Source organism: Rhinopithecus roxellana, chromosome 20 (assembly GCF_007565055.1).
Source record: "Rhinopithecus roxellana isolate Shanxi Qingling chromosome 20, ASM756505v1, whole genome shotgun sequence".
NCBI lineage: Eukaryota > Metazoa > Chordata > Mammalia > Primates > Cercopithecidae > Rhinopithecus > Rhinopithecus roxellana.
In genome coordinates this window covers 65,442,898-65,470,342 of record NC_044568.1, presented here as the reverse complement: position 1 = coordinate 65,470,342, position 27,445 = coordinate 65,442,898, and the positions used below count along the sequence as shown (strand labels likewise).

At 40.8% G+C, this 27,445-nt stretch overlaps 2 protein-coding genes across 3 annotated transcripts in view; both read left to right on the top strand.

The window, feature by feature from the left end:
• AP1G1 (adaptor related protein complex 1 subunit gamma 1) overlaps positions 1-27,445 on the top strand; it is an 88,656-nt gene that overhangs the window by 27,357 nt on the left and 33,854 nt on the right. For both annotated transcript variants that reach the window (XM_010354030.2, XM_030924793.1), the window contains exons 2-9: positions 61-264; positions 14,900-15,024; positions 16,293-16,434; positions 18,702-18,798; positions 20,257-20,333; positions 24,066-24,161; positions 24,962-25,042; positions 25,231-25,329. In XM_010354030.2, coding sequence (XP_010352332.1) covers positions 64-264; positions 14,900-15,024; positions 16,293-16,434; positions 18,702-18,798; positions 20,257-20,333; positions 24,066-24,161; positions 24,962-25,042; positions 25,231-25,329 — 918 coding nt within the window. In that variant the 5' untranslated portion in view covers positions 61-63. The remainder of the gene's footprint in view (positions 1-60; positions 265-14,899; positions 15,025-16,292; positions 16,435-18,701; positions 18,799-20,256; positions 20,334-24,065; positions 24,162-24,961; positions 25,043-25,230; positions 25,330-27,445) is intronic.
• On the top strand, positions 10,527-12,333 carry LOC104654763. The gene is given in 2 exon segments (XM_030925387.1): positions 10,527-10,535; positions 11,649-12,333. Coding segments are annotated over 2 exon segments (474 nt in total). The 3' UTR covers positions 12,114-12,333.

Here is a 27,445-nt window from a genome sequence, read left to right as displayed (position 1 = left end):
GTGAATAGCTTTGGTCGTAAAAAATGTGAACATCTCTATTTAATGTCTTTCCATATCCAGAGGATGCCAGCCCCCATCAGATTGCGGGAGCTGATCCGGACCATCCGGACAGCCCGAACCCAAGCTGAAGAACGAGAAATGATCCAGAAAGAATGTGCTGCAATCCGGTCATCTTTTAGAGAAGAAGACAATACATACCGATGTCGGAATGTGGCAAAATTACTGTATATGCACATGCTGGGCTACCCTGCTCACTTTGGACAGGTAGGCTGGGCTGAGACTACATGTAGCAAGGGTATTCTTTGACACTGTTGCTCAGGGATTATCCATCTTTTTCTGGTGGGGAGGTGCTTTTGATAGCCTTGTAGTCTAATTATTGTGGAACTGAGGGTAAGATTGAGAGAGCAAGCTGCAGACCCGGAAAGGCATGATACTGCCATCAATTATCCTTTCCATTGGGAGTCTCATTATGCGGATGAGAGAATGTTTTGATGGTGATAGCTAGCTTGCTTAAAGATTGACCAGGATTATGTGATTGTTCGGCCAGAGTGCCTGGACTATAATGAATATTTAAGAAAATGTTTCGGCCGGGCGCAGTGGCTTGTGCCTGTAATCCCAGCTACTTGGGACACTGAAGTGGGAGAATCACTTGAGACCAGGAGTTTGAGATCAGCCTGGGCAACATAGTGAGAGCCTGCTCTTAAAAAAAAAAAAAAAAATGCCTGGTATAATAGAGCATGCCTTTAGTCCCAGCTGCTCAGGAAGGTAAATCAAGAGGATTTCGAGTGTCGAGGCCTCAGTGAGCTATGATTGCACCACTGTGCTCCAGCCTGGGTAACAAAGTAAAATCCCATTTCTTTCTTTCTTTTTTTTTTTTAAAAAGGCTTGCTAAATGTCGTCTTAATATTTTCTCTGGGCACAATGTTATGTGGAGAAGTTCACAGTATTTTTTTTTTTTTTTTGAGATGGAGTTGTTTCACTCTTTTTGCCCAGGCTGGAGTGCAAGGGCACGATCTCGGCTCACTGCAACACTATCAGGAATGTACAGCACTATCAGGAAAGATAGCCAGCAGCTTATTTTCTGTTTAGGTCAGTAATTTCAGTGGAAGGCGATCTCCTGCCCCCAAGTTAAAACAAAAAAGTACTGGATTTAATGTTACCAGACTGACTTGGGTTTTATGCTCATCTTCGGGTTTGGAGTGGGGTCAACATCTTTAGAAATATATGATCGAGAGTGGGAGTCCATTAGTTTCCCAAAATAAAATTGATGTGTTAGTATCAGAGGAAAGGGGACTGGATCAAAAGAAAAGGGGCCAGGCAGAAGCAACTGCCAGTTCATCAATATATTAATGTATTTGGTTTGGGACAGAATTAGTGTCATAATAGTATTCTTTTTCACATGAATAGTTTCTAAAATATAATACATTCTTTGAAATATATTTCATATTTCATTCATAGAGTGTTAGAAGTAGAATTAAACCCTGAAGCTCTCATGTTTCAATTATAAGCTTTATCACATCAAAAATTGATCCAGGTGGTTATCCATATAGTATGTGTCATAGTATAAAGCAAATTGATGCCCATGTGTTCTTGTTGATTGATTTTAAGTATTAGGTTAGATTTACAGAAATCTGATATATTAGAAATTGGGCTATAAAAAAGTCTTGTGAGGGGGAAGACTCTTAATTCCTCAGCGATAACCATTATTAACATTTTGTAAGCAGTACATTTATATATTCCCAATTAAGTTCTTTAAGAGCATATTCTTTTTTTTTTTTTTGTTTGGAGGCAGGGTCTTGCTCTGTGGCCCAGTCTGTGGCTCTGTGATGGCTTACTGTAGCCTCAACCTGCTGGGCTCAAGCTCTCCTCCTACCTCTGCCTCTCGAGTCACTGGGACTGCAGGTGCGTGGCACCACACCTAGCTAATTTTTTTTTTTTTGGAGATGGAGTCTCGCTCTGTTGCCCAGGCTGGAGTCCGGTGGCGTGATCTCAGCTCACTTCAACCTCCTCCTACCGGGTTCGAAAGATTCTTCTGCCTCAGCCTCCCAGGTAGCTGGGAATACAGGCGTGTGCCACCACACCTGGCTGATTTTTGTATTTTTTGTAGACATGGAGCGTTACCATATTGGCCAGGCTGGTCTCGAATTCGTGACCTCCTTATCTGTCTGTCTTGGCCTCCCAAAGTGCTGGGATTATAGGCGTGAGGCACTGCTCCCAGCCCCCCAGCTAATTGTTTGAGACAGAGTCTCACTCTGTTGCCCAGGCTGGAGTGTGCAGTGGACACCACAGGCTTACTTTCTGTGAGCCTGTGATTACGCCACTGCACTCCAGCCTGGGCAACACAGCGAGACTCCATCTCAAAAAAAAAAAAAGAAAAGTGGCTGTTATCATACACTAGATGAAAATGGCACTGTGATTCATACATGCAGGTGACAAAACCTAGATATGAACCTTTCACAGGCGTATTATAAAGGTAATTCCAACGGATGGGGTACCAAATTACTGATATGAACAAGATGGTGACTCATTTAAACAGAGGAAACAGAATAAGAAATTAAAATTATGATTCCTAGTCCCATTCAGAAAAATATTTTATGATAAAATTTTAGCACAGTTTTCTTGAGCATTTACACTTTCTACCTAAGAATTAAATATTTTATCAAATAATTAAGTCCCAAAATACCCCGAAATGCCACCTAACCCTAAAAGCACATTCTATTTAAACACATTAAAGAAATGAATCTTAGAAAATATATAGAGTTTTTTTACAAAATGAAATATCCCCCAAAATCTTATATCTACTCTGATTCCAAATTCAAGAATTTGCCCTTAGTAACGGGACTATGGCTCTCACCTATAATCACAGCACTTTGGGAGGTTGAGGCCCAAGGACCACTTGAGCCCAGGAGTTTAACACCAGCCGGGGCAATGTGGCAGAATCCCTACTCTATAATTTTTTTTATTTTTTTATTTTTTTGAGAAGGAGTCTTACTCTGTCGCCAGGCTGGAATGCAGTGGCACAATCTCAGCTCACTGCAACCTCCACCTCCCGGGTTCAAGCGATTATCCTGCCTCAGCCTCCCGAGTAACTGGGACTGCAGGTGCGTACCACCATGCCCAGCTAATTTTTGTATTTTTATTAGAGATGGGGTTTCACCATGTTGACCAGGATAGTCTCGATCTCTTGACCTTGTGATCCGCCCACTTCAGCCTCCCGAAGTGCAGGGTTTATAGGCGTGAGCCACCACGCCCACCCCAATTTTTTTTTTTAATTAGCTGGCCAAGCATGGTAGTGCACACCTGTAATCTCAGTACTTTGAGATGCCAAGACACGTGGATTGCTTGTGCACAAGAGTTCAAAATCAGCCTGAGCAACACAGCAAAGCCCTGTCTCTACAAAAAATACAAAAATTAGCCTGGTGTGGTTCCCAGAAGGTCGGGGCTGCAGTGAGCTGAGTAGAAAGTAAGCCTGTGGTGTCCACTGCACACTCCAGCCTGGGCAACAGAGTGAGACTCTGTCTCAAACAATTAGCTGGGGGGCTGGGAGCAGTGCCTCACGCCTATAATCCCAGCACTTTGGGAGGCCAAGACAGACAGATAAGGAGGTCACGAATTCGAGACCAGCCTGGCCAATATGGTAACGCTCCATGTCTACAAAAAATACAAAAATCAGCCAGGTGTGGTGGCACACGCCTGTATTCCCAGCTACCTGGGAGGCTGAGGCAGAAGAATCTTTCGAACCCGGTAGGAGGAGGTTGAAGTGAGCTGAGATCACGCCACCGGACTCCAGCCTGGGCAACAGAGCGAGACTCCATCTCAAAAAAAAAAAAAATTAGCTAGGTGTGGTGCCACGCACCTGCAGTCCCAGTGACTCGAGAGGCTGAGGTAGGAGGAGAGCTTGAGCCCAGCAGGTTGAGGCTACAGTAAGCCATCACAGAGCCATGGTGACTCACTGAGTGAGTCAATAATCACTCAGCTCCACCTCCCGGGTTCACGCCATTCTCCTTCCTCAGCCTCCCTGGTAGCTGGGACTACAGGCGCCCACCACCACGCCTAGCTAATTTTTTTGTGTTTTCAGTAGAGACGGGGTTTTACCATGTTGGCCAGGCTGGTCTCAAACTCCTGACTTCAGGTGATCCACCTGCCTTGGCCTCCCAAAGTGCTGGGATTACAGGCATGAACCACCACGCCCAGCCTGCAGCCACTCTTTAATTGCATTTTATTAGTTAGATGCGGTGTTCATTATGGTAACCAGTAGCTGCATGTAACTATTGACCTCTTGGAATGTGGCTGTTTCAGCTCAGGTGAATCCTAAAGGAAAATAAGGTTTTTTTTGGTAGTTGATTTAGTTATTGGAAAACTTTTTTTTTTTTTTGAGATGTAGTCTTGCTCTGTTGCCCAGGCTGAAGTACAGTGGCACGATCTCGGCTCATTGCAACCTTCACTGCCCAGGTTCAAGCGATTCTCCTGTCAGCCTGCTGAGTAGCTGTGCTACAGGCACCCGCCACCACACCAGCTAATTTTTGTATTTTTGGTAGAGACGGGGTTTCACTATGTTGGCCAGTCTAGTCTTGAACTCCTGACCTCAAGTGATCTACCCGTCTCAGCCTCCCAAAGTGCTGGGATTACAGGTGTGAGCCACAGCACCTAGCCTAGTTATTATTGGAAGACTTTTAAATGTGTTTTAAACAACTTGGGTGTGGTAGTGTACTTTATAAACAGTAAATTTTATGAACTCTAAATACAGTTCAGCTATTTCTTTTTTTTCTTTTTAGTTCAGCTATTTCTGATGAAAATGTACAAATTGAGATGTGCAGTAAGTGTAAAGTACGTATTATATATAGAAACTTTAGTGGAAAAGCAAGTGTAAAATACCTAATAATAAATTTTGTGTTGATCATATGTTGAAATGATATTTTAGATATATTGATTAAAGAATATTATTAAAACTAATTTTACCTTTTTAAAAACTTTTTACTGCAGTATCTAATATGATGCTGATAGAAATAAAATATAAGCCACATTAGAAATTTAAAAATTTCTAGTAGCTGGCCGGGCGCGGTGGCTCAAGCCTGTAATCCCAGCACTTTGGGAGGCCGAGACGGGCGGATCACGAGGTCAGGAGATCAAGACCATCCTGGCTAACACGGTGAAACCCCATCTCTACTAAAAAATACAAAAAACTAGCCGGGTGAGGTGGCGGGCGTCTGTAGTACCAGCTACTCGGGAGGCTGAGGCAGGAGAATGGCGTAAACCCGGGAGGCGGAGCTTGCAGTGAGCTGAGATCCGGCCACTGCACTCCAGCCTGGGCGACTGAGCGAGACTCCGTCTCAAAAAAAAAAAAAAAAAAAAAAATGTCTAGTAGTTATATTTTATAAGTCTTAAGTTTTACAGTAAAACTTAAGGAGTAGGGTAGGATGGACACGGTGACGTACGCCTGTAATCCCAGCACTTTGGGAGTCCAAAGTGGGGGGATCACCTGAAGTCAGGAGTTTGATACCATCCTGGCCAGCATGGGGAAACTCTGTCTCTACTAAAAAGACAAAAATTAGCCAGGCGTGGTGGTGAGCGCCTGTAATCCCAGCTACTCGGGAGGCTGAGGCAGGAGAATTGCTTGAACCTGGAAGGTGGAGGTTGCAGTGAGCCGAGATCATACCATTGCAGTCCAGTCTGGGTGACAGAGCAAGACTCTGTCTCAAAAAAAAAAAAAAAAAAAAAACTTAGCCCTTCCTTGCTGTACAAAGAATTTGAGATGGCATAAACTATCAGCATCTACATTAAAGAGAAAAAAAATAGTAGAAATTGAGAGTTGGAAAAAGGAAGCATTTAGAGCATAAGGCATGTGTAGTTGCTGTTGGCGTGACAGCTAAGGCAAGAAAAGAGACAGTCACCTGTTAGGTAGTTGTTATTGCCAAGATGGAAGAGCAAAACTATAGAGAACCAGACTGCCTGGATGTGACTTCTGACTTTGAGCATGATCTTTAACCTTTCTGTGTCTCAGTTTCCTCATCTGTAAAATGGGGACAGTCTTAATGCCTACTGTATAGTGTTATTATGAAGAGTAAGTTAGTAAGTGTTAGACACATATTTTGTATATAGAAAGCCTCAAATGTTATGCATTTTACCGTTTGCTAAAGGACAGCAATGTTTTTTGAAGCACTGAATTCTAAGAGATTTTTTTTATATGGACCTTTGGTCTAGGAGTCTCTTAATAATGTAAGAGACAGTATCCTCACCATTTTTATAACAAAAGTGGTCATAGATTTCCTGTAGTGTGTGTAACCTTTTTCCGTGTGTGGGTTAAGCACAACCCAGAAATATTAATGAATTATCTAAAGAAGTAGGTAGATTGCAGGAGTAGAAAACTGGTGGCTCGGGGCCAGATTCTTCCACAGATGCGTTCTTTTTTGTCCTGTATGGTATTTAAAATGGTTTCTGCCAGTACGTAAGAACAAAAAAGAATTTCTATAGAAATCTGGATTCCTAATTTCTCTTAGAAAAATAATAAGATTTGTGGAATGGAAATCTACGTTACCACATGTCAGTAGTATGCTGCTTCCAGGCTGGGCCTGATTCTGTTTTTCCCCAGTTCCAGCCTTGCTTGCTATACCCAATTACCTGTGTAGGATATTCTTCCTTTCCATCTGTGTAGCATAGGACTGCACTTCTTTAGCTTCTCTAAATTTTACAATGTTCTCCATAAATTCTTATACATCTTTTAAAAAAATTTTTTTAAAAATTTCGCTTAAAACACGGGATTTTTAAGTCTTTTTTTTTTTTTTTTTTTTGAGGCGGAGTCTCGCTCTGTCGCCTGGACTGGAGTGCAGTGGCCAGATCTCAGCTCACTGCAAGCTCCGCCTCCCGGGTTTACGCCATTCTCCTGCCTCAGCCTCCCGAGTAGCTGGGACTACAGGCGCCCACCACCTCGCCCGGCTAGTTTTTGTATTTTTAGTAGAGACGGGGTTTCACCGTGTTAGCCAGGATGGTCTCAATCTCCTGACCTCGTGATCCGCCCGTCTCGGCCTCCCAAAGTGCTGGGATTACAGGCTTGAGCCACCGCGCCTGGCCGGGATTTTTAAGTCTTAGACATCTTTGGAGAAATGTATTTGTAGGTTCTTTAGAGATCTTGTTTCTGTTGCAAATAGTATCCTTTAAAATTTTAAGGCCGGGCTTGGTGACTCAAGCCTGTAATCCCAGCACTTTGGGAGGCCGAGATGGGCGGATCACGAGGTCAGGAGATGGAGACCATCCTGGGTAACACAGTGAAACCCCGTCTCTACTGAAAAAAAAATACAAAAAACTAGCCGGGCGAGGTGGCGGGCGCCTGTAGTCCCAGCTACTTGGGAGGCTAAGGCAGGAGAATGGCGTGAACCCGGGAGGCAGAGCTTGCAGTGAGCCCAGATCTGGCCACTGCACTCCAGCCTGGGCGACAGAGCGAGACTCCGTCTCAAAAAAAAAAAAAAAAAAAAAATTACATAAATAAATAAATAAATAAATAAATAAAATAAAATTTTACATAATTATGTTTTAGATCTATAGTGATACAATTGATTTTTAAAAATATTTATCTACTTTGCCACATTATTGAACTTGGTGCTAAGAGTCTCTGTAGATGTCATTGTTCCCATGTAGTCAGTACTACTATTGTCTGCAAACAATGGCAGTTCTGTTTTTTTCCTTTGACATCCTTATACATTTTCTTATTTTCTTATTACACTGTACAGGTAGTACATTATTGCAAATAAGTGATGATAATAACCACTCTTGTTAAAGCTGTAAACAAATGCTCTACAGTAATATGTGGGTGATTCATATAGGGTTTAGTAGACATGCTTTTTCACACTAAGGAATTTTTTCTTAAAGTGCTTAAGCTGGTGCTATGCCTTGAAAAGCCTCAGAATTAATGACCAGACCCATAGCAATGAGCTATCCTTAAGCCTAGATTGTGGTCTCCAAATACTATTTTCAGCCCATTTGAAAGATGGCTGATCCCAAATCCAGGGTAAGAAAATGTACAAAATAACGATATTACTATGCCGGAAAGCAGGAAAGACTGCAAAGATCATGTCAAAAGGTTTCAGTAGTCACCAGAAGAGGCTGTCATACCCCCAAAAGAGATACTTTGAACATTAGTAAGAATAATAATCGCCTGGGCATGATGGCTCACGCCCGTAATCCCAGCACTTTGGGAGGCCGAGACAGGCAGATCACAAGGTCAGGAGTTCGATAACATCCTGGCCAACATGGTGAAACCCCACCTCTACTAAAAATACAAAAAATACAAAAATTAACCGGGCGTGGTGGCAGGTGCCTGTAATCCCAGCTACTCAGGAGGCTGAGGCAGGAGAATCGCATGAACCCGGAAGGTGGAGGAGGTTGCAGTGAGCTGAGACTGCGCCACTGCACTCCAGCCTGGGCAACAGAGTGAGACTCCGTCTCAAAAAAAAGAAAAAAAAAAAAAAAGAATAATAATAGTAGGCGGGGTGCGGTGACTAACACCTGTAATCTCAGTCTTTTGTGAGGCTGAGGCAGGCAGATGGCTTGAGCTCAGGAGTTCGAGACCAGCCTGACCAACATGGCGAAACCTCATCTCTACTAAAAATACAAAAATTAGCCAGGCATGGTGGCAGATACCTGTAATCCCAGGTGTTCCAGAGGCTGAGGCTTGAGAATCGCTTATACCTGGGAGGCGGAGGTTGCAGTGAGGCGAGATCGCACCACTGCACTCCGTCCTGGTTGGCAGTAAGACTCTGTCAATAAAAAAAAGGATAATAATTGTAATTGATTGAAATAAACATGTGTATTACCTTTCCTTAGCAATAGTATGGCCTTTCTTCTATATAGAGAAGTTTCTTCTTAGAGCTGTAGTCCAACTAATAAATTAAGGAAAGAATTCAAATATAATCATTTTGCAACCCATGATGATCATCAGTGCTGCTAAAGTCACAAAAGAGAGACAACTACCAGAAATAATTATATGCCTCCTGATGAAAGTTCATACCACTGGCTCTAAGTGGTGCATATTTGCAAAATGAGATCACAACAGAACAAAGCAAAACCTGAAAAATCTGAATTTGATCAAGCCTCCTTAGGTATATAACCTAGATAAACTGTCCAGTATACAAAAAGTACTTAAGCTGGTACTGTGCTGGGGTACTACCCCCCAGGTGGATAAATTGTCCAGTATACAAAGACATGTATGTATAAGAGTATTCATTTCAGCAGTGTTTCTAATAATAAAACATTGCAAACAATCTCTTTGTCCTCAGATGATAGGTAAGTTTATATTCAAAAGTGGGATACTATGTAGCAATGAGTTTTGACTGAATTGGAACATCTTGTCTTGATGTGAGTAATACTCAAAGCTGTTGAGCGAAAAGAGCAGGAATACAGTTTGATATTTATTTAAAGTTTAAAACATTTCAAACCACCTGTCTCTCCATGTGCAGTAAGAATATATGGCATGGCAGTCATGAGCAGCAGTTTGGGGTTTTGATTACTTCTGGGATGGAGAAATGAGATTGAGGCCCCGTACACAGAGGGCTTCAGTTGAATCTGTAATGTTAAAAACTTTAAAATAAATAGGGTGAAATGTTAAGATTTGATAAAGCCGCTGGGTGGGTCAGTGACTGCTAAGTGAGTTTTATGTATTTTGAGTGGAATATTTCATCATTTTCTCAAAAGAAAAAATTGGATTCACGAGGAATGTCAGGTTTTTGTTTTTTTGTTTTTTTCCCCGAAGAATGAAAACACAGACTCTGCTCTATATAGATTTTGTGTTGCCAGGCCTACATAGTGGTAGTGCAGTTATAACAAGCTTGCTTTTCAAAAATTATGATTTTAGGTGTGTGTGTATAAACCAGGCAGTTATTTCTGAATATTAAAAAGAAATAGATTGGGTATGGTGGCTCATGCCTATAATCCCAGCACTTTGGGAGGCCGAGGTGGGCGTATCACTTGAAGCCAGGAGTTTGAGACCAGCCTGGTTAACATGGCAAAACCCTATCAATAATAAAAACACAAAAATTAGCTGGGGTTGGTGGCACGCATCTGTAGTCCCAGCTACCTGGGAGGTTGAGGCACGAGAATTGCTTGAACGCGAGAGTCAGAGGAGGTTGCATTGAGCTAACACCACTGCACTCCAGCCTGGGTGACAGAGTGAGACTGTCCCTCCTACCCCCCAAAAAAGAGAGTCATCTAGAAAAATTTTGTAAAAATTAAATTGTTGGTGTCTACATCAAATTTACTCCATCATAATATCGGCAGGAGTGGGGCAGGGGCGGTGACCCATCATTTTCAAAACTCTCCTACCTGTTCTGACTAGTTAAGTTTGGGAACCACTTCTTCAGGCACTGTATTTGTTACAAAGGGGGCTGAAAACTTCAATCTCTTAGGCTTGTTGCTAATCTCTGACTAGAATGCTTCTGCTGTGAAGTAAAAGTTTTCCGTTAATTGTGTGGAGTGTGGATATGAAAGCTGGACTGTTTACTCTGGTCTTAAAGCGTCTGCTAGAGTTGTAGTTAGAAATGTTTCAGGTGGGTTTTTCAAGTAGCTTTAAGTGGAGTAGTAGTACTCCACTGAAATATTTGAGATTGTTACCTAAGGGGCAGATGCATGTAATTGATTACTTTTTTCCTTCTGTTCTTTAACTCATGCAACAGTGTGGAGTTTTACTTTTGGAGATTTGGAGATTGCTGTGGAAAAATGGATGCCCTCCTTTTGCGTGCATCTCCCCCATTGTACTTTTTTCCCCTATCCTTTATCTTTCTTTTTCAACATTTGAAAACTGATAACATTTTTTTTTTTGAGATGGAGTCTCGCTTTGTCGCCCTGGCTGGAGGGCAGTGGCCCGATTTCAGCTCACTGCAACCTCCGCTTCCCGGTTTCAAGTGATCCTCCTTCCTCAGCCTCCCAGGTAGCTGGAATTACAGGCGCACGCCGCCACGCCTGGCTAATTTTTTGTATTTTAGTAGAGACAGGGTTTCACCGTGTTGCCCAGGCTGGTCTAGAACTCCTGAGCTCAGGCAATCCACCCACCTTGGCCTCCCAGAGTGCTAGGATTACAGGTGTGAGCCACTGCGCCCGGCCTTGATAACAGTCTTAAAGATTAAACATGGTATATTCTTAGCACTGTTGCTGGCCACTTAAGTATAAAGTGTGATCAGAGTTAATGCATCACTGGAGTGTATATATCAGATGCTATTTCCAGTCATATAACCTTACGTTTTCCCTTAGATTTGTCACCTTCAAAAAGCAAATGCTTGTTTTTGAAGCAAAGTCCCTGTATAAATGGGGGAATATTGAAATAATGCTTGCCCCTTTAACTTTTCGTTTTTCTTTTTGCTGTTTATGTTTTAGGTAAGGGTTTTTTTTTGTTTTTTTTGCTTGGTTTTTTTGGTTGGTTGTTTTGTGTTTCCCCCTCTATGCCTGCTGCACACAGAGAGAGGGGGCAAAGTTTAGGTATGTCTTAAACAAATGTCACAAAAAACAACAGCTTGTATGCATTAGTCACTGATGACTTAGTGTGTCTATCTTAAAACTTGACCCAACTGAGCAGCCACTGCTGCTGTTGCTGCCACAATGCCAGGTTCCAGCCTCAGTCACCGTCCACTGCCCAGGACCCCTCTTTCTTGGCACTGGGACCCTAGCTCCCTGCTAGCCCCAGTTCCAACACCGTGTTGGAGAAAAGTGTGGAGGCAGTGGCTCAGTTGGGCACCAAGGACATGAAGGAGAAGGTGGAGGAGAAGGCAAGCCAGAAAGAGTGAAAGAAGGAAGTGGTGGAGGAGGAGGAGAACTGGCCCAAAGAGGAAGATGATGGTGATGAAGGGCCCGAGCTGAAGAGAGCTGCTGAAGAAGAGGATGAACCGGATCCATAGCAGCAGAAGACAGAATGGGGCATTGGCATGAGCCCCTACCAACAGGCTGGGGATGGGAGGCCTCTCTGGGCCTGGAGGTTGGATGGGAGCAGACAAGTGCAGCCACTCTTCACCTGGCTCCCTGCTCTGGGCCCTGCACCAGAGCCCCCACCCTCTTCTTTCTACCCAGCTTTCTCATTTCCACCTCTCCAGACACTGACCCCTCCATCCTCACTCTGCCATTGTTCCACCTCCTGACCTGCTCCATCTGAGCTCCCCAGCTGGCCCCAGTTGCTCCTCTCTCTTCGTTTTCTTCTTGCCTCCCTCCCATCACCCCCAACACCCCCCCACCCTGTAGCCTCTCCTGCCTAATCTCTGCATCCCTAGCCTCATGTCCTGCCCCAACCCTATCCTGCCTGGGATCTCCCTCAGATTCCCTCCTTTCAGACAGCGCCAGTCTGGGGGTGGGACCAAACCCCACAGCTGCCCCCCTCCCCTCCCTTTCTTGTATAGTTGTTTTTTTTTTTTTTTTTTTTTTTTTTAATTATAAACAGAGTTTGGCTCTTTTGCCTAGGCTGGAGTACAGGGGTGCGATCTCAGCTCACTTCAACCTCTGCCTTCCAATTTCAAATGATTCTCCTGCCTCAGCCTCCCAAGTAGCTGGGATTACAGGCGCCCACCACCACACCTGGCTGATTTTTGTATTTTTATTAGAAACGGGGTTTCACCACGTTGGCCAGGCTGGTCTCGAACTCCTAATCTCAGGTGATCCACCCACCTCGGCCTCCCAAAGTGCTGGCATTGTTACAGGCATGAGCCACTGCTACCAGGTGCCTTTTTTGTATAGTTTAATAAAGAAACGGTCATCCTTAAAAAACAAACAAAAAAAACACTTGACCCTAAAACCACAAAGTATTATTAATGCCTAAGAGTATGTCCTATTCCTAATAAAATGTTTTTGGATAATTTATTTGTGCAATGCTTGGAGTTTGTCAGAAGTAGGATTGAATGAGTATGATGAAAATTCTGATATCTGATTCTTGGAACATTTGCTTTCACTACTAAAATATTTACAGAATTATGAAACGAGAAGCTTGAAAAACCAGTTTGAAAAAGAGTAAGATTTGTTTGATAATATTTTAGCTTCTGATTTTCTCGTTCACCTTAGTAAATTTTCTGTTGACATTGTAAAGATGACTTTCGTCAACTTCTGTTTCAGAAATTGCTTTTTAAATTTTAATTGAATGTGAAGAAAGGGAAGGTTTGTTACTTACATAATCTTTTCAATTTCACAAGACATTTATGTTTTCCTTTTTGATCCTGGTTATTTTCCTTGGAGACTTCTTTGAAATGCTCGTGATAGTATTCAGCTAACTTAGATGTTTTTAATGCAGGTACATTGAGAAAGCAATTTTTAAATAGCTTGAAACAACTCTGTGGAACTGTTTTACTTTTCTCAATTTCACTTTCGAATTTAGTAGATAAATTCATAATGGAAAGTAGTCTCACGTGATTTTAACTTCCTGTTACACAGGTCTCCATTTGAGCCCCTTTCCTTGGGATGTATGATTCTAAAGGGGATCATGGTTTTTAAAACTCTTCTTTGTTAGTCTGTCTTGTGTTCGCCCTTTGAATACTGCTGTAAAGGTAATGTTTTGGCCTTTTCCATGTTTGTCAAGATGGAGTGATAAAGTATGTCAGTGATTTTGAAGGTGTTTCAAGAAAGGCCAGATCGAGGAACAAACTAATTTACAAGAACTCTTAAGCCGTAAGAAGCTATTTCTATCAATGATGTAAAGAAGAAATCATGTAAATCATTTTAGCTTAATTCCACTACTGAGTTCTCCTGTTTTTTGTTTTTTCTGTATTGGATTCCTAAACCCTTGCCCTCTCCCATAGTACTTGGATCAAGCTCTAAATGTACTTGATTCACATACTTTCCACATTATATTAAACTTAGTTATTGCCTCTCTTTTTTTAAATTAATTATACATTCCTTATGATTAGAATGGGTTGGTGTATTTCCAGTTATTAAGTTTTTTAATTCCCAGAATGGAACCATACCTTAAACACACGTTAGGTGCTCATTTAATGTAACTTGGAGATTAAGAATTTGAGTTGTTAATCTCTTATTATAATACTTCTAGTTTATGTTTGTGTGAATCTGCAAAACTAATGTAAAACTGAGAGATTATTTGAATGGCAAATATCATGAGGCCTTGCTAAAATGATCTGTTCTTGAACTTGATTTCTATTAAGATATGCAAAGGTCTTAAATCTTTGCCTTCTAAAAAGATGTAGGTAGTTTGGCCAGGCATGGTGGCTCACGCCTGTAATCCCAGCACTTTGGGAGGCTGAGGCGGGCGGATCATCTATGGTCAGCAGTTCGTGACCAGCCTGGCCAACATGTTGAAACCCTGTCTGTTCTAAAAATACAAAAAAAAAAAAAAAAAAAATAACCTGGGTGTGGTGGGGGGGCTTGTAGTCCTACCTACTCAGAAGGCTGAGGCAGGAGAATCGCTTGAACCCAGGAGGTGGAGGTTGCAGTGAACTGCGATCGCACCACTGCACTCTAGCCTGGGCTGTAAGAGCAAAACCCTGTCTCAGAAAAAAAGAAAAGCCAGGCGCAGGCATGGTGGCTCACGCCTGTAATCCCGGCACTTTGGGAGGCCGAGGCAGGTGGATCAGCAGAGATCAGGTGTTCGAGACCAGCCTGATCAACATGGTGAAACCCCGTCTCTGCTAAACATAGAAAAATTAGCCAGGTGTGGTGGCTAATTCCTGTAATCCCAGCTACTCGGGAGGCTGTGGCAGGAGAATGGCTGGCACCTGGGAGGCAGAGGGTGCAGTGAGCTGAGATTGCGCCATTGCACTCCAGCCTGGGCAACCAGAGTGAAACTCCATCTCAAAAAAAAGAACAGAGTTAGGTAGTTTGATGAAACGCGTTTGTACTTTAGCCAACTGGGGACTCTGGGTTAAAAACATTGCTTTTCTAGATTATGGTAGCAAGTTCTTAATTTCTTTTTTTTTTTTCTTTTTTGCAGTTGGAGTGCCTCAAGCTTATTGCCTCTCAAAAATTTACAGACAAACGCATTGGCTATTTAGGGGCAATGCTGCTGTTAGATGAAAGACAAGATGTCCATCTTCTCATGACCAACTGTATCAAGAAGTGAGTCTTACTTTTCTTTCTTCTAACAACTATTAAATACTTTGTTCTTTTTTGTATTTTCTTTGAGATGGAGTCTCGCTCTTTTGCCCAGGCTGGAGTGAAGTGGTGTGATCTTGGCTCACTGCATCCTCCTCTGCTGCCACCGCCCTCTCCCGCTGCCCGCCCCGACCTGGGAAGTGATTCTCCTGCCTCAGCCTCCTGAGTAGCTGGGATTTTAGGTGCCTGCCACCACGCCTGGCTAATTTTTGTATTTTTAGTAGAGACGGGGTTTTGCAATGTTGGCCAGGCTGGTCTTGAACTCCTCACCTCAGATTATCCACCCGCCTTGGCTTCCCAAAGTACTAGGATTATAGGCTTGAGCCACTATGCTTGGCCTACTTTGTTCTTTTAAGTCTTTTTTGTAATATAATATCAAGAACTTCTATTTACTGAGTTTATATTTACTTTCCAGAGTATATTTGAATTGCTCTTAGTTCAGTAGTTTATACGTAAAGAGGTTAAGCAAAGGATTAAAATTTGTGTAGGGGGCTGGGTGCGGTGGCTCATGCCTGTAATCCCAGCACTTTGGGAGGCCGTAATCCCAGCACTTTGGGAGGCCGAGACGGGCAGATCACGAGGTCGGGAGTTCAAGACCAGCCTGGCCAATGTGGTGAAACCCCATCTCTACTAAAAATACAAAATATAAAACTAACTGGACGTAGTGGCACGCTCCTGTAGTCCCAGCTACTCGGGAGGCTGAGGCAGAAGAATCTCTTGAACCTGGGTAGCTACTTGGCCTCCCGAGTAGCTGGAATTATAGGTGCCTGCCACTATGCTTGGCCAGTTTTTACAGTTTTAGTGGAGATAAGGTTTCACCATGTTGGCCAGGCTGGTCTCGAACTCTTGACCTCAGGTTATCCACCTGCCTTGGCCTCCCAAAGTGCTAGGATTATAGGTGTGAGCTCCCCCCGCCACCCACCAAGTTTGCTGAGTTTTCTTAAGTGTATGTCTTTGACATCCAGTAGATAACATGTTTTTCAACTTCTACTGCTTTGGTACCTGAAAACATTGGCTTGTAAGCCTATAGGAGGGACTGTCAGTCTGTTTACTGTAATGATAATATGTAATAAATTTGGGATAAACATTTTCTGCAATAAATAATTTCGTTAGTTGTTTTTGTTATTGGAGAAATCTTGAGTTATTCTGCACTAGTTTGAAATTGTGAAGCTGCTTCTTGGGGAGCACCAGGCAGAGCATGCTTGTTCCTACCTTCCTCTTTTCTTTTTCAGTGATCTTAATCATAGCACGCAATTCGTGCAGGGGTTAGCACTTTGTACCCTCGGCTGCATGGGCTCCTCAGAGATGTGCAGAGATCTTGCAGGAGAGGTAGAGAAGCTCCTGAAAACCTCCAACTCTTACTTAAGAAAAAAGGTAACTTTTAATGAACCAAATGTCTGTTTGGATTAGGGAGTATTATGGAGATCAGAAGGCAGATTACTAATTTTTGAAAGATCTCATGATAATGTAAAGTCATTTTTCCTGTGCAGTAAATCTATTTTACATGATTGTATATTAACCTTAATTCCTCTTTTTTTAAGGAAATGATTTATAAACAAACAAATGTTACTGGATATATCCTAGGTGGCATACCAAATTCCTAAGTTATCTGATTCTAAACAGTAATACAACAAGGTGATTATGAACAGATTTTTATGAATTTACTTTTGTCCTAATAATTAGTGCCTATATCTTTGTATTAGTGCCTTTGTATCTCTGGAAGGGCAGTTCCATTGGTACCTAGATAATTATTAGGGAATGATGTAGAACCCACTTTCCGAATGAATTAGTAATAGAAGAGAATTAGTCTTCTATCTGATTTTATTTGTTGATATAAACATTTTATTGAGTTTTTAAAAATTGCTTGAACCGGCCGGGCGCGGTGGCTCAAGCCTGTAATCCCAGCACTTTGGGAGGCCGAGACGGGTGGATCACGAGGTCAGGAGATCGAGACCATCCTGCCTAACAGGTGAAACCCCGTCTCTACTAAAAAATACAAAAACCTAGCCGGGCGACGTGGCGGCGGCCTGTAGTCCCAGCTACTCGGGAGGCTGAGGCAGGAGAATGGCATAAACCCAGGAGGCGGAGCTTCAGTGAGCTGAGATCCGGCCACTGCACTCCAGCCTGGGTGACGAGCGAGACTCGGTCTCAACAACAACAACAACAACAACAAAATTGCTTGAACCTTACAACCTTTGAAAATGAAGTGTATGGAATTTAGAAGTCCAAGAAATGAACATAAACTGTGATCCGTTTGGCATTTACTGTGCCTATCTATTAATGGTGTGGGAAAGAGGCATTGAAAGGGCCAAGCCATTTCCTAGGATGATATGCAGTTAATGATGGCTGCAAACAAAGTTAAATTATCTTTTTTAATTTGTAAGCTGGTCCTTTTTCTTAAATAATATGTGAGCTACTCTTGTTCAGAAAGCTCATTATCATATTAAAATGAAACATACCTTCAGGTTAGAAAAAAAAATTATTTTTCCTCCCAAATATAACATGGGTGGAATTAGTAGAATTTTTTTTTGTTAATATATCTAACTTTTATGGTATTTGACTGAAACATTTAGTAGTTATAGTTACTTTGCGGAATATGCAAAATCAGTGTTTAAATGTACTTTTATTTTCCAGTGAACAAACTAGTAAGACCATCTTTAGTAGAGACTAAGTATTTTTGAAATGATTTTCTTGATGTCAGCTGAGTCATTTGAGGGCCACATAGATATTATTAAACATAACAGATTTATAGCATTTACAGTATGTATCTTTCAGTTGTGTGATGTTTTTTAGCCTGTTAGTCATCTTACTCAGAGGTATGATTATCACAGATTGAGATCCTTATCTATTTTTACTTCCTCAAAACTCCACATAAGTTATGTTTAACTTGTTTGATAAATTCATATTAACCATACATAGTCTAATGTAGGAAGTTTTTGCCTGCTTGTCTAGGCAAAAGGGAGAGGTGAGCTAGAAGACCTTTTTAATATAACAGTATAAACTGGAAATCCCCAACCAGTTAATAAATACTTTTCTCTCCTCTTAATTTTTTTTTTTTGAGACGGAGTCTTGCTCTGTTGCCCAGGCTGGAGTGCAGTGGCTTGATCTTGGCTCACTGCAAGCTCCGCCTCCTGGGTTCACGCCATTCTCCTGCTTCAGCCTCCCCAGCAGCTGGAGTACAGGTACATACCGCCACGCCCAGCATATTTTTAGTATTTTTAATTTTATTTTTAGTAGAGATGGGGTTTCACCATGTCAGGCAGGATGGTCTCCATCTCCTTTACCTTGTGATCTGCCCGCCTCGGCCTCCCAAAGTGCTGGGATTACAGGTGTGAGCCACCACGCCTGGCCTCCTCTTAGTTTTTTTTTAAATAGAGGCAGGTTCTTAATGTGTTGCCCAGTCTGTTCTTAAACTCCTGGGCTCAAGTGATTCTCCTGCCTTGGGCTCCCAAAGTGCTGGAATTATAGGAGTGGACCATCACCGTTACCAGCCGTAAATCTAATATCTAACCTCTTTCTTCTTTATTTTTCTAGTGGATGAACAAGTTGGTGAGATTTTTGTGTTGGTGTTTTTTTTGTAAGATTGGTTGCCCTGGCATAATTGAAATAAACCTTTTGTTCTTTTATTGTTTTTTTTATAGGCAGCACTATGTGCTGTTCATGTCATCAGGAAAGTTCCTGAACTTATGGAGATGTTTTTACCAGCAACAAAAAATTTATTGAATGAGAAGAACCATGGTAATGTAATTTGGATGCATTCATGAAGTATTGAGGGAGAAAGGGAAAGAGAAAAGGCTTAAGGCTGTGTTAGTCCTGTGTCTCTCAGTATAGTAGAGTCACCTTTCTGCTGTGCCTTAGACACTTTTCCAGGAAGGTCTGGTCTGACAAACCTTTCTACTCACATATCCTAGTTTTATATTAGAGATTGATTCTTTCATAGTAAACTTATCTTTCATCTCTGGTCTTCTTTTACTATATAAAAAATATTAAGTTATTAATATCTAGTGTAATATACAAATGAGCCTACCCATAATTTTCATGTGTAAAATCCTTTGATTTCTTGCCTATTTTACAGTAAAAGAAAAAATTTCATTATCATGTGGTAGGAGTGTAAGATTTGTGCGTCTGGGCGTAGTAGTTCATGCCTGTAATCCCAGCAGTTTGGGAGGCCAAGGTGGGCAGATCACTTGAGCTCAGGACCAGCCTGGGCAACAAAGTCAGAACCCATCTCTGCAAAAAATACGAAAATTAGCTGGATGTGGTGGCACATGCCTGTGGTCCCAGCTACTTAGGAGGCTGAAGTGTGAGGATGGCTTGTGCCTGGGAGGCAGAAGTTGCAGTGAGCCAAGATTGTACCACTGCACTCTAGCCTGGGCTACAGAGCCAGACCCTGCCTGACTCAAAAATTGTGAAAATTCTTTTGGGTTTTTTCTGACAGAAGCTTGTATTAGGTACTCAGAATCTTTATATAAAACAGAGGAGTTAAATGGAATGTGGCTGTTCTTTTTCCCAAACATTTTATTCTTATTTGAAGTCAGTGAAATAAGTTTTTGAATAGAGAAAATTCATGTGTCTTAAATGCTAAGAGAAAAAATTGTGTGGTATATTTAATTTGACAAATTCAGTGCTGTGCCCAGAATGCTCCAAATATACTTGTTGAACAATTGAATTATTTAGAGCACATATTTATTACTTAGTGAAAAGCATTGTGAGATTGTTTTTACTGACTCTGGAGCAAGTAAATTTACTTTATCATCCACAATTAATCTCAGAGTTTTGATACATTTTATCTGGAAATTTAAAATCTTACTAAGATTTTTGCCTCTTGAATTATCTGTTAGAACTCAGATAATAGCTTATTGATTAAGTATAGAACAGATGATACCTAGATAACATTGTATGTTTTTATGGATATTCTCAGATGGAGAGACACATGTATTGGTCGTCACTTTTTAATAATTATTTTGGTCACATAATTGTTGAAAACATTTGGATTTTACTGACTTGGCCAGTTTTAAATCAGGCATCTATTAAGTTCCTCCTTTGTATTCACTTCAATGCTTAGATTCTTTAGGGGATTAAAAAGCAAAAGTAGCAGCTATCCTTTTGGAATTGACCTTCAGGAACTCAAAGCCCTGTTCTATAAAATTGAATAATAGGCCTCATTTTTAGTTTTCCTTTGATCTTTTCTTTCAGGTGTCCTCCACACATCTGTAGTCCTCCTCACAGAAATGTGTGAGCGAAGCCCAGACATGCTTGCGCATTTCAGAAAGGTAGGTGCCATTCTGTATGCCTAAGCCTTTCTTGATTGAAAAATGATTTTCCTGAAAAGGACATGATTTTCTTATTTATTTTTTTGAAAGCAAGCTATGGATCTGAATAAGAGTTTTAACTAGCCCTGCTGTGCAGTTGGGCTGGAAGCCAGATTTAGGCATATAAGTAAGAGCTGGCACTAGTATTGTGTTTTTCTTTGCATGATAGAAGTTTTCTCTCATTGTTGGCAGACACACACATTTCACGTGTTTTATCTGCTGTTTCCACATTTGAGTCAGGAAACATAATCTGAGGTCAAATTAAAAATAGGAGTTTTGTGTGTGTGTGTGTTTTTTTGTTTTTGTTTTTTCGAGACGGAGTTTTGCTCTTACTGCCCAGGCTGGAGTACAGTGGCATGATCTCGGCTCACTGCACCCTCCGCCTCCTGGGTTCAAGCGATTCTCCTGTCTCAGCCTCCCGTGTAGCTGAGATTACAGGCATGCGCCACCATGTCCATCTAATTTATGTATTTTTAGGAGAGACGGGGTTTCACCAAGTTGGCCAGGCTGGTCTTGAACTCTTGACCTCAGGTGATCAGCCCGCCTCAGCCCCCCAAGGTGCTGGGATTACAGGTGTGAGCCACTGCTCCTGGCCAGTTTTTTTTTTTTTTTTTAAAGACAGGAATTTCTTTTCTATTTTTTTTAAGGTTAAAACTAAAAATTGTTTTATTGCTTTCCCCCTACTGTTCATTTTAGGCCATTGACTCCTGTGATGGAAGTCCTAGCTATCTTAAGTACCCCCTTCTCTCTCCCTCTTTTTTTTTTTTTTTTTTTTTTTTTGAGGCAGTGTCTCGCTGCGTCACCCAGGCTGGGGTGCAGTGGTGCAATCTTGGCTCACTGCAACCTCTGCCTCCTGGTTCAAGTGATTCTCCTCCCTCAGCCTCCCGAGTAGCTAGGACTGCAGGTGTCCGCCACCACGCCCAGCTAATTTTGTTTAGTATTTTTAGTAGAGACGGGGTTTCACCATGTTAGCCAGGCTGGTTTCGAACTCTTGACCTCAGGTGATCCACCCACCTCAGCCTCCCAAAGTGCTGGGATTACAGACGTGAGCCACTGCGCCCGGCCTTTTTTTTTTTTTTTAACTAGTATTTTAAAGTGGACATTTCTATTTCTCCACTTAATTTTAGAAGACAGTAGTAAGGAGGACTCAGAGGAAGACTGTTCTTTGGGTAGTTATATGTGTTGAACTTCTTTTATAGGATGCTGGTCATTCCATAAATAGGACTCGCTTTGTACTTTAGATCTAGTAAGGCTCTAACAGGAGTTCTTTTTTGGCTTTTTTCCCTTAGATGTTCATGTCTTGATTAAATTATTGTAATATAGTATGAGACCCGTATCTGTCCCTAATGCTTGCTTTGTATGTTTTGTTCCTGTTGTCTGTTTGGAATCCTGCTGTATGTTAGAATGAAAAGGTAAGAATTAACCCTCTTTTAGATGGTGCATGCTGGCATTAGGTCCTTAGTAGCTTTTGTGTATCCATCCACAAATGTGGCTTTTAAAATATACTAATGCTGAAGCTGTGCTTAATACTGTGAGTTATTGTTCTAGCATTTTTGGCTAACTTCCTAGTCTAGTTTTTGTTTCGTCACTTAAACTCCTGACTCCAAAGTCAGCCTTGGATTTCAGTTGCAGCCTTTCCTGAATTGTAAACCTTCTTCTCTGCCTTTTCTTTATCTTTACTTGAGAAACTTTGAGCAGTTTTCCAGTGGCTTTGGTGATGGCAGTTCCAGATCAGTCTGGAGCTTTGACACAAAATGCTGCTGCTTTTTGAAGTAGATATTTTAGAACAGTATGTGGGTAACCTCATACTTTAAAAAGCTCTGTATGTACTGCTGAGCTTTCAGTTCAGACTTAGAGCTTTTATTTCTCCCTTACCCATACTTACTCTTACATAGAAGTTTTGGAATATTAAAAGGATTTTGAGGTAGAGTAGTGGGCACCAACTGATTTTCATGGCTGCAGCCTTTCCCTATGTCATCTTATTTTGTTTGTCCTGTCATCAGTTTTAATAATTTGCATTTTTGTCTGAAAAATGAAACTGGGTTCCAAGAATTGTATGCTGAACATTCAGACATTTGTGCTCTGTGTCCCAGGGTAATCTTATGTGATGTGCTGGCCTTTTGGCAGTGGATAAAACAGTTTCTGAATTTAGTAGCCCAAGGAAAAATGACTTTTCCAAGAAATAAACCAGATAAAAAATAACTTGGATTATATGTAGTACAAAAAAGCAGACCATTGGGAAGTGTGCAAAATAAACTTGGTAACTACTTGGTCTTCATTTTATTACAAAAATATTGATTTAAAGCGGTTTTAAAAGGTATATTATTATCTCTAATATAACCTTGCCCATAGTTGACAGATGTAATGAATTTACAGATCTCCATGGCTTAGATTTGTCTTATTTGGAGTTGTCCAAATTAGACTTTTGTTTAGGTGACTTATAAGAATTAATTCCGAACTGTTATGGCTCAACTTACTTAAATTCATACATATTGTGTTTTCTTGTATTTAGAAGTGGCCTTAATGTTTTGAATGCTTTGAGTGCATGCATTGGATATAGCTTGGCTTTTCATTTCAGTCTTGATCCCCTTTTAGGCTTGAGGAGTAGGGAAGGGACAGAGTCTAAATACAGTGAGAAAAATAATTGAGTTGCAGCAGAGTTGTAGCTAAAATTGCCTGCAAAAGAGATGCAATGCGGTTCACTTTGCACACTTTTTAACTAATTTTTGGTCATTAAAGTTGTTTATATAGCTAAAAATTGGGTTTTTAGTTGGAAATGTAAAAAGTTCCTGTTGTGGCAAAACTTTTGTTTTAATATCGAGTAATTGATCAACAGAAATGAAATGAGTGCCAATATTTAAAGCATCTTCGGCTTGACAGTAAAATTGCCTTTACAATGTGTTAAGACTCTTAATGGATAAAGTAAAGGAAGGACAGGAAGGAAATTCCTGATTATAAGGAATGTATAGTCTCATTGAAAAGATAAGAAAACAGACCACAAAGCCGTATATGTAAATAAGTCCTGAAATTTAAAAAAATTGTATCATATGAGTTAAGAATAGGAAGAGGAAATTATTCATAGCCTTGATATCTCTTAAGATGAAAGATGTAATTTTTTCATGTGTCTTTTCCATTTGATTACTGTATTACTGTTGTCAGCTTTGATATTCCCTGTTGTTTGTTGGAAAAGGGTATAACTCTTCTATGTTAAGAGTTTTTTTTTCTCTATTTGAGGTTGTATGTTCTAAAGCTATAATGTTAATAAGATCACTAGTTGTATTTTGGTGTGATGACATGTTATATGCAAATGTTTGAATGGATGAAAACTGAACATGTTTTTGCCACCTAGGCATGTCAAGTTCTGCAGAAGTAGAAATGCAGTATGCCCCACAGGCATCTGTTTTACCTGGTTCCCATAGGCTTTCTGACCCAGTATTATTTGTAATATCTTCACATATAACTCTGGCATAAAAAAGTCTGGTTTGGTTTTATCCAGATAAAATACATGTTTCTTCTTGAATATTGGCCTAATTTACTCCTAAGTTTATCAAACATCTGCAGTATGCTAGTATATTAAATCAGTAGAATTTGCTTGGACTTGGACCCTTACACCCTTTTTCTAAACCAAAGGACCTGCTTATTCATGAGATATTCTTCAATATTCACTGTTTTTTGATGCATCTTTCTCTGCAGCTTGTGCCCCAATTAGTTCGTATTTTAAAGAACCTCATCATGTCCGGATATTCACCAGAACATGATGTTTCTGGTATCAGTGACCCCTTTTTGCAGGTGAGGTTGAAAGAATGTTTTAAATAAATGTTATATGAATTTAATATATTTTAAGTAGACCATTTCCTTCCTCTTAAGTTTGTGTTGAGTAGAAATTTGGTAGTTAATTGATTAATTATATTAATGAATAGTGACACAATTCTGTATTAGATTATGAGGATACAATTACAGGTTTGTTCTTTTTTTTTTTTTTTTTTTTTTTTGAGACGAAGTCTTGCTCTGTCACTTAGGCTGGAGTGCAGTGGCACAATCTTGCCTCACCGCAGCCTTGACCTCCCAGGGTCAAGTGATCCTCCCAAGTAACTGGGATTTCAGGTGCACGGCACTGTGCCTGGCTCATTTTGTATATTTTGTAGAGACAGGGTTTTGCCATGTTGCCCAGGCTGGTCTCAGACTCCTGGACTCACGCAACCTGTCCACCTCAGCCTCTCAAGGTACTGGGATTACAGGCAAGAGCCACTGTGTCCCACTTGAAATTACAGTTTTAATAGTCAAAATCATTTACTGTTTGAATTATTTACTATAGCTCTGCAGGTGGTAGTATGTGGTAGTGTCCTTTAGCTGTGGAGTACTGAAGTGTGGGTTATCTTATAATAACTTTATTAGATGTAGAAGCATTTATAGCTTCTCTTAAGAAAATGTTTTCAATTCTTCTGTTTGATTTTTGACCATTTCTGATATGAATAAATGGTTCCAAATGAAGTTCTAAGACTTCATTTAGTCATTTGAATTTCATACCAAGATGAGATTTCTTTGTGTGAGACATAATTTGTTGACACCTGTCATATTTTGCACATTAGGTACGCATTTTGCGGTTATTAAGAATTTTAGGACGAAATGATGATGATTCAAGTGAAGCTATGAATGATATATTAGCACAGGTGAGTAGACCAAACTTAAATATTTATTTTAGTTTCGCAGGGAGTAGAATGATTATGGTTATGTGGAGCAGTTTTTATTTGTGTTTCCTCATTCATAGCTGTAATCAAAATGCCTCTTGTTACCTGTGGATATTTTTTGGAAGCATTGTTTTTATCACTTACGTACTGCCCTCGATATGTCTTTTCAGGTTGCCACTAATACTGAGACTAGTAAAAATGTAGGAAATGCTATTCTTTATGAAACGGTTTTGACTATCATGGATATTAAGTCAGAGAGTGGATTGCGAGTAAGTCGTTTTAAATCTTTTCTTCCCCCTTAAATGTTTCATTTAGAATGGTTGACTTGGACTGGAGTACTTCAGAATTGTATTCCATTTGGAACTCAACTTTAAGAAAGAATGATGCAAAATGTGGAATGCTTGATTTTTGGTATCTGAAATACCATTCCTTCCTGCTGAAGGCTTAACATTGATTATAAGAAACTTTGGGAGATCTTAGATGTAGCAATATAGTGAATATATTTGTCTTATCATTGTTGATGTTAACCTTGATCATTTGGTTGAGATGGTGTCTGCTGGGTCTTTCTACTGTAAAGTCATTATTTTTTCCTTTGTAATTAAAAATATTTTGGCAGATATTTTGAGACTATGTAAACATCCTATCCTCAGATTTTTACCTATCAGTTCTAGTATCCACCAGAGGATCTTGCCCACAGCAATTATTAAGATGGTATTCTAATGACAAATTTTCCATTTCCCTCATTTTTTTCCTCATTAAATAATTGGAATTCTTCTATAGAGAGGAGTTGTCCCTTCTCCTTCGTGAATTTGTTCATTCTGTCATTTATTAATATTAGAACTGTTAGCCCATAGCCTTGTAAAAAACAAATGTACTAGAGTATAATATTCATGTACAGTTCTTTTTGTCTTTAGCATTATAGTATCTAGTCAGATAACCAAAGTAATTTGGGTTAAGTTCTTTTCCTCTCCCCACCTTTCAAACAGAATGGTAACATACCATATATATTGTTCTGCACCGTACTTTGTTCACCTAACATTATCTTGGAGCCAATTCCAAATTAATGTATAGAGATAAGTCTTGTTCTTTTTTTCTTAATTGTGATAAAATATATATAACACAAAATTTACGATTTTCAGCATTTTTAAATGAACAGTTAGTACACTCATCTTGTTGTGTAACCAGTACTATAGTTTATCTCCAGAACTTTTTTGCCTTAAAGTCTGTATCCATTAAACAATAACTCTCCATGCTGTAACTACCTCTAGTCCCTGGCAACCACCATTCTACTTCTGTCTGTGAATTTGACTACTCTCAGGTACCTCTGAAGAGATATAAGAAAAAACCCAAAGTATTTTTTCTACTCTTTACTGTCTACCCTCACAGAGTCATTCAACACTTCACTTCTTTTTTGTTTTGTTTTAGAGAGACGGGGTCTCTCTCGTTCAGGCTGATCTTGAACTCCTGGCCTTAAGCAGTCCTCCCACGTCAACCTCCCGAGTAATGTGAGCCATCATGTCCAGCTCCAACATTTCACTTATGACACCATATGTGTTGGGGCTATTTCCCTATACATCAGGTGGTTTTCTGGTAGATACCAGCTGGGTATCCTCTAATTGAATTCAATTCTGACACTGTCTTCCTGGAGATAAGGTGTCACATCCCGCCGGGTGCAGGCCTGTAATCCCAACACTTTGGGAGACTGAGGAAGGTGGATCACAAGTTCAGGAGATTGAGACCATCCTTGCTAACACAGTGAAACCCTGTCTCTACTAAAAAAAAAATACAAAAAAATTAGCCGGGCGTGGTGGCGGGTGCCAGCTACTAGAGAGGCTGAGGCAGGAGAACGGCATGAACCTGGGAGGCGGAGATTATAGTGAGCCGAGATCGCGCCACTGCACTCCACTGGGCAACAGAGCGAGACTCGTCTCAAAAAAAAAAAAAAAAAAGGTGTCACATCCCACAGTTTGAGGGCTCAGTCCCACAAGACTGACCCCTCCCAACCCCAACTTCAGATGCCACTCCCAAGCTCAGGTTGTGACCTGTGCTTCTAACCAACCAGCTGTAAGTCAGGGTTCCCACAACCCCCTCCTCAGGTTTGGTTAGTTTGCTAGAGTGGCTCACAGAACTCAGGGAAACACTTCACTTACGCTTGTTGGTTTGTTATAAAGGATATAGATGAACAGCCAGATGGAAGAGATGTATAGGGCAAGGCTTGTGGGAAGGGGTTGAAAGCTTCCATACCCTCTCCAGATATGCCACCCTCCAGGAAGCTCCACATATTCATCTGGAAGCTCCTCTGAACTCTGTCCATTTCAGATTCTTGGAGGCCTCATTATGCAGGCATGATTGATTAAATCATCGGTGATCAGTTTAACCTTCAGC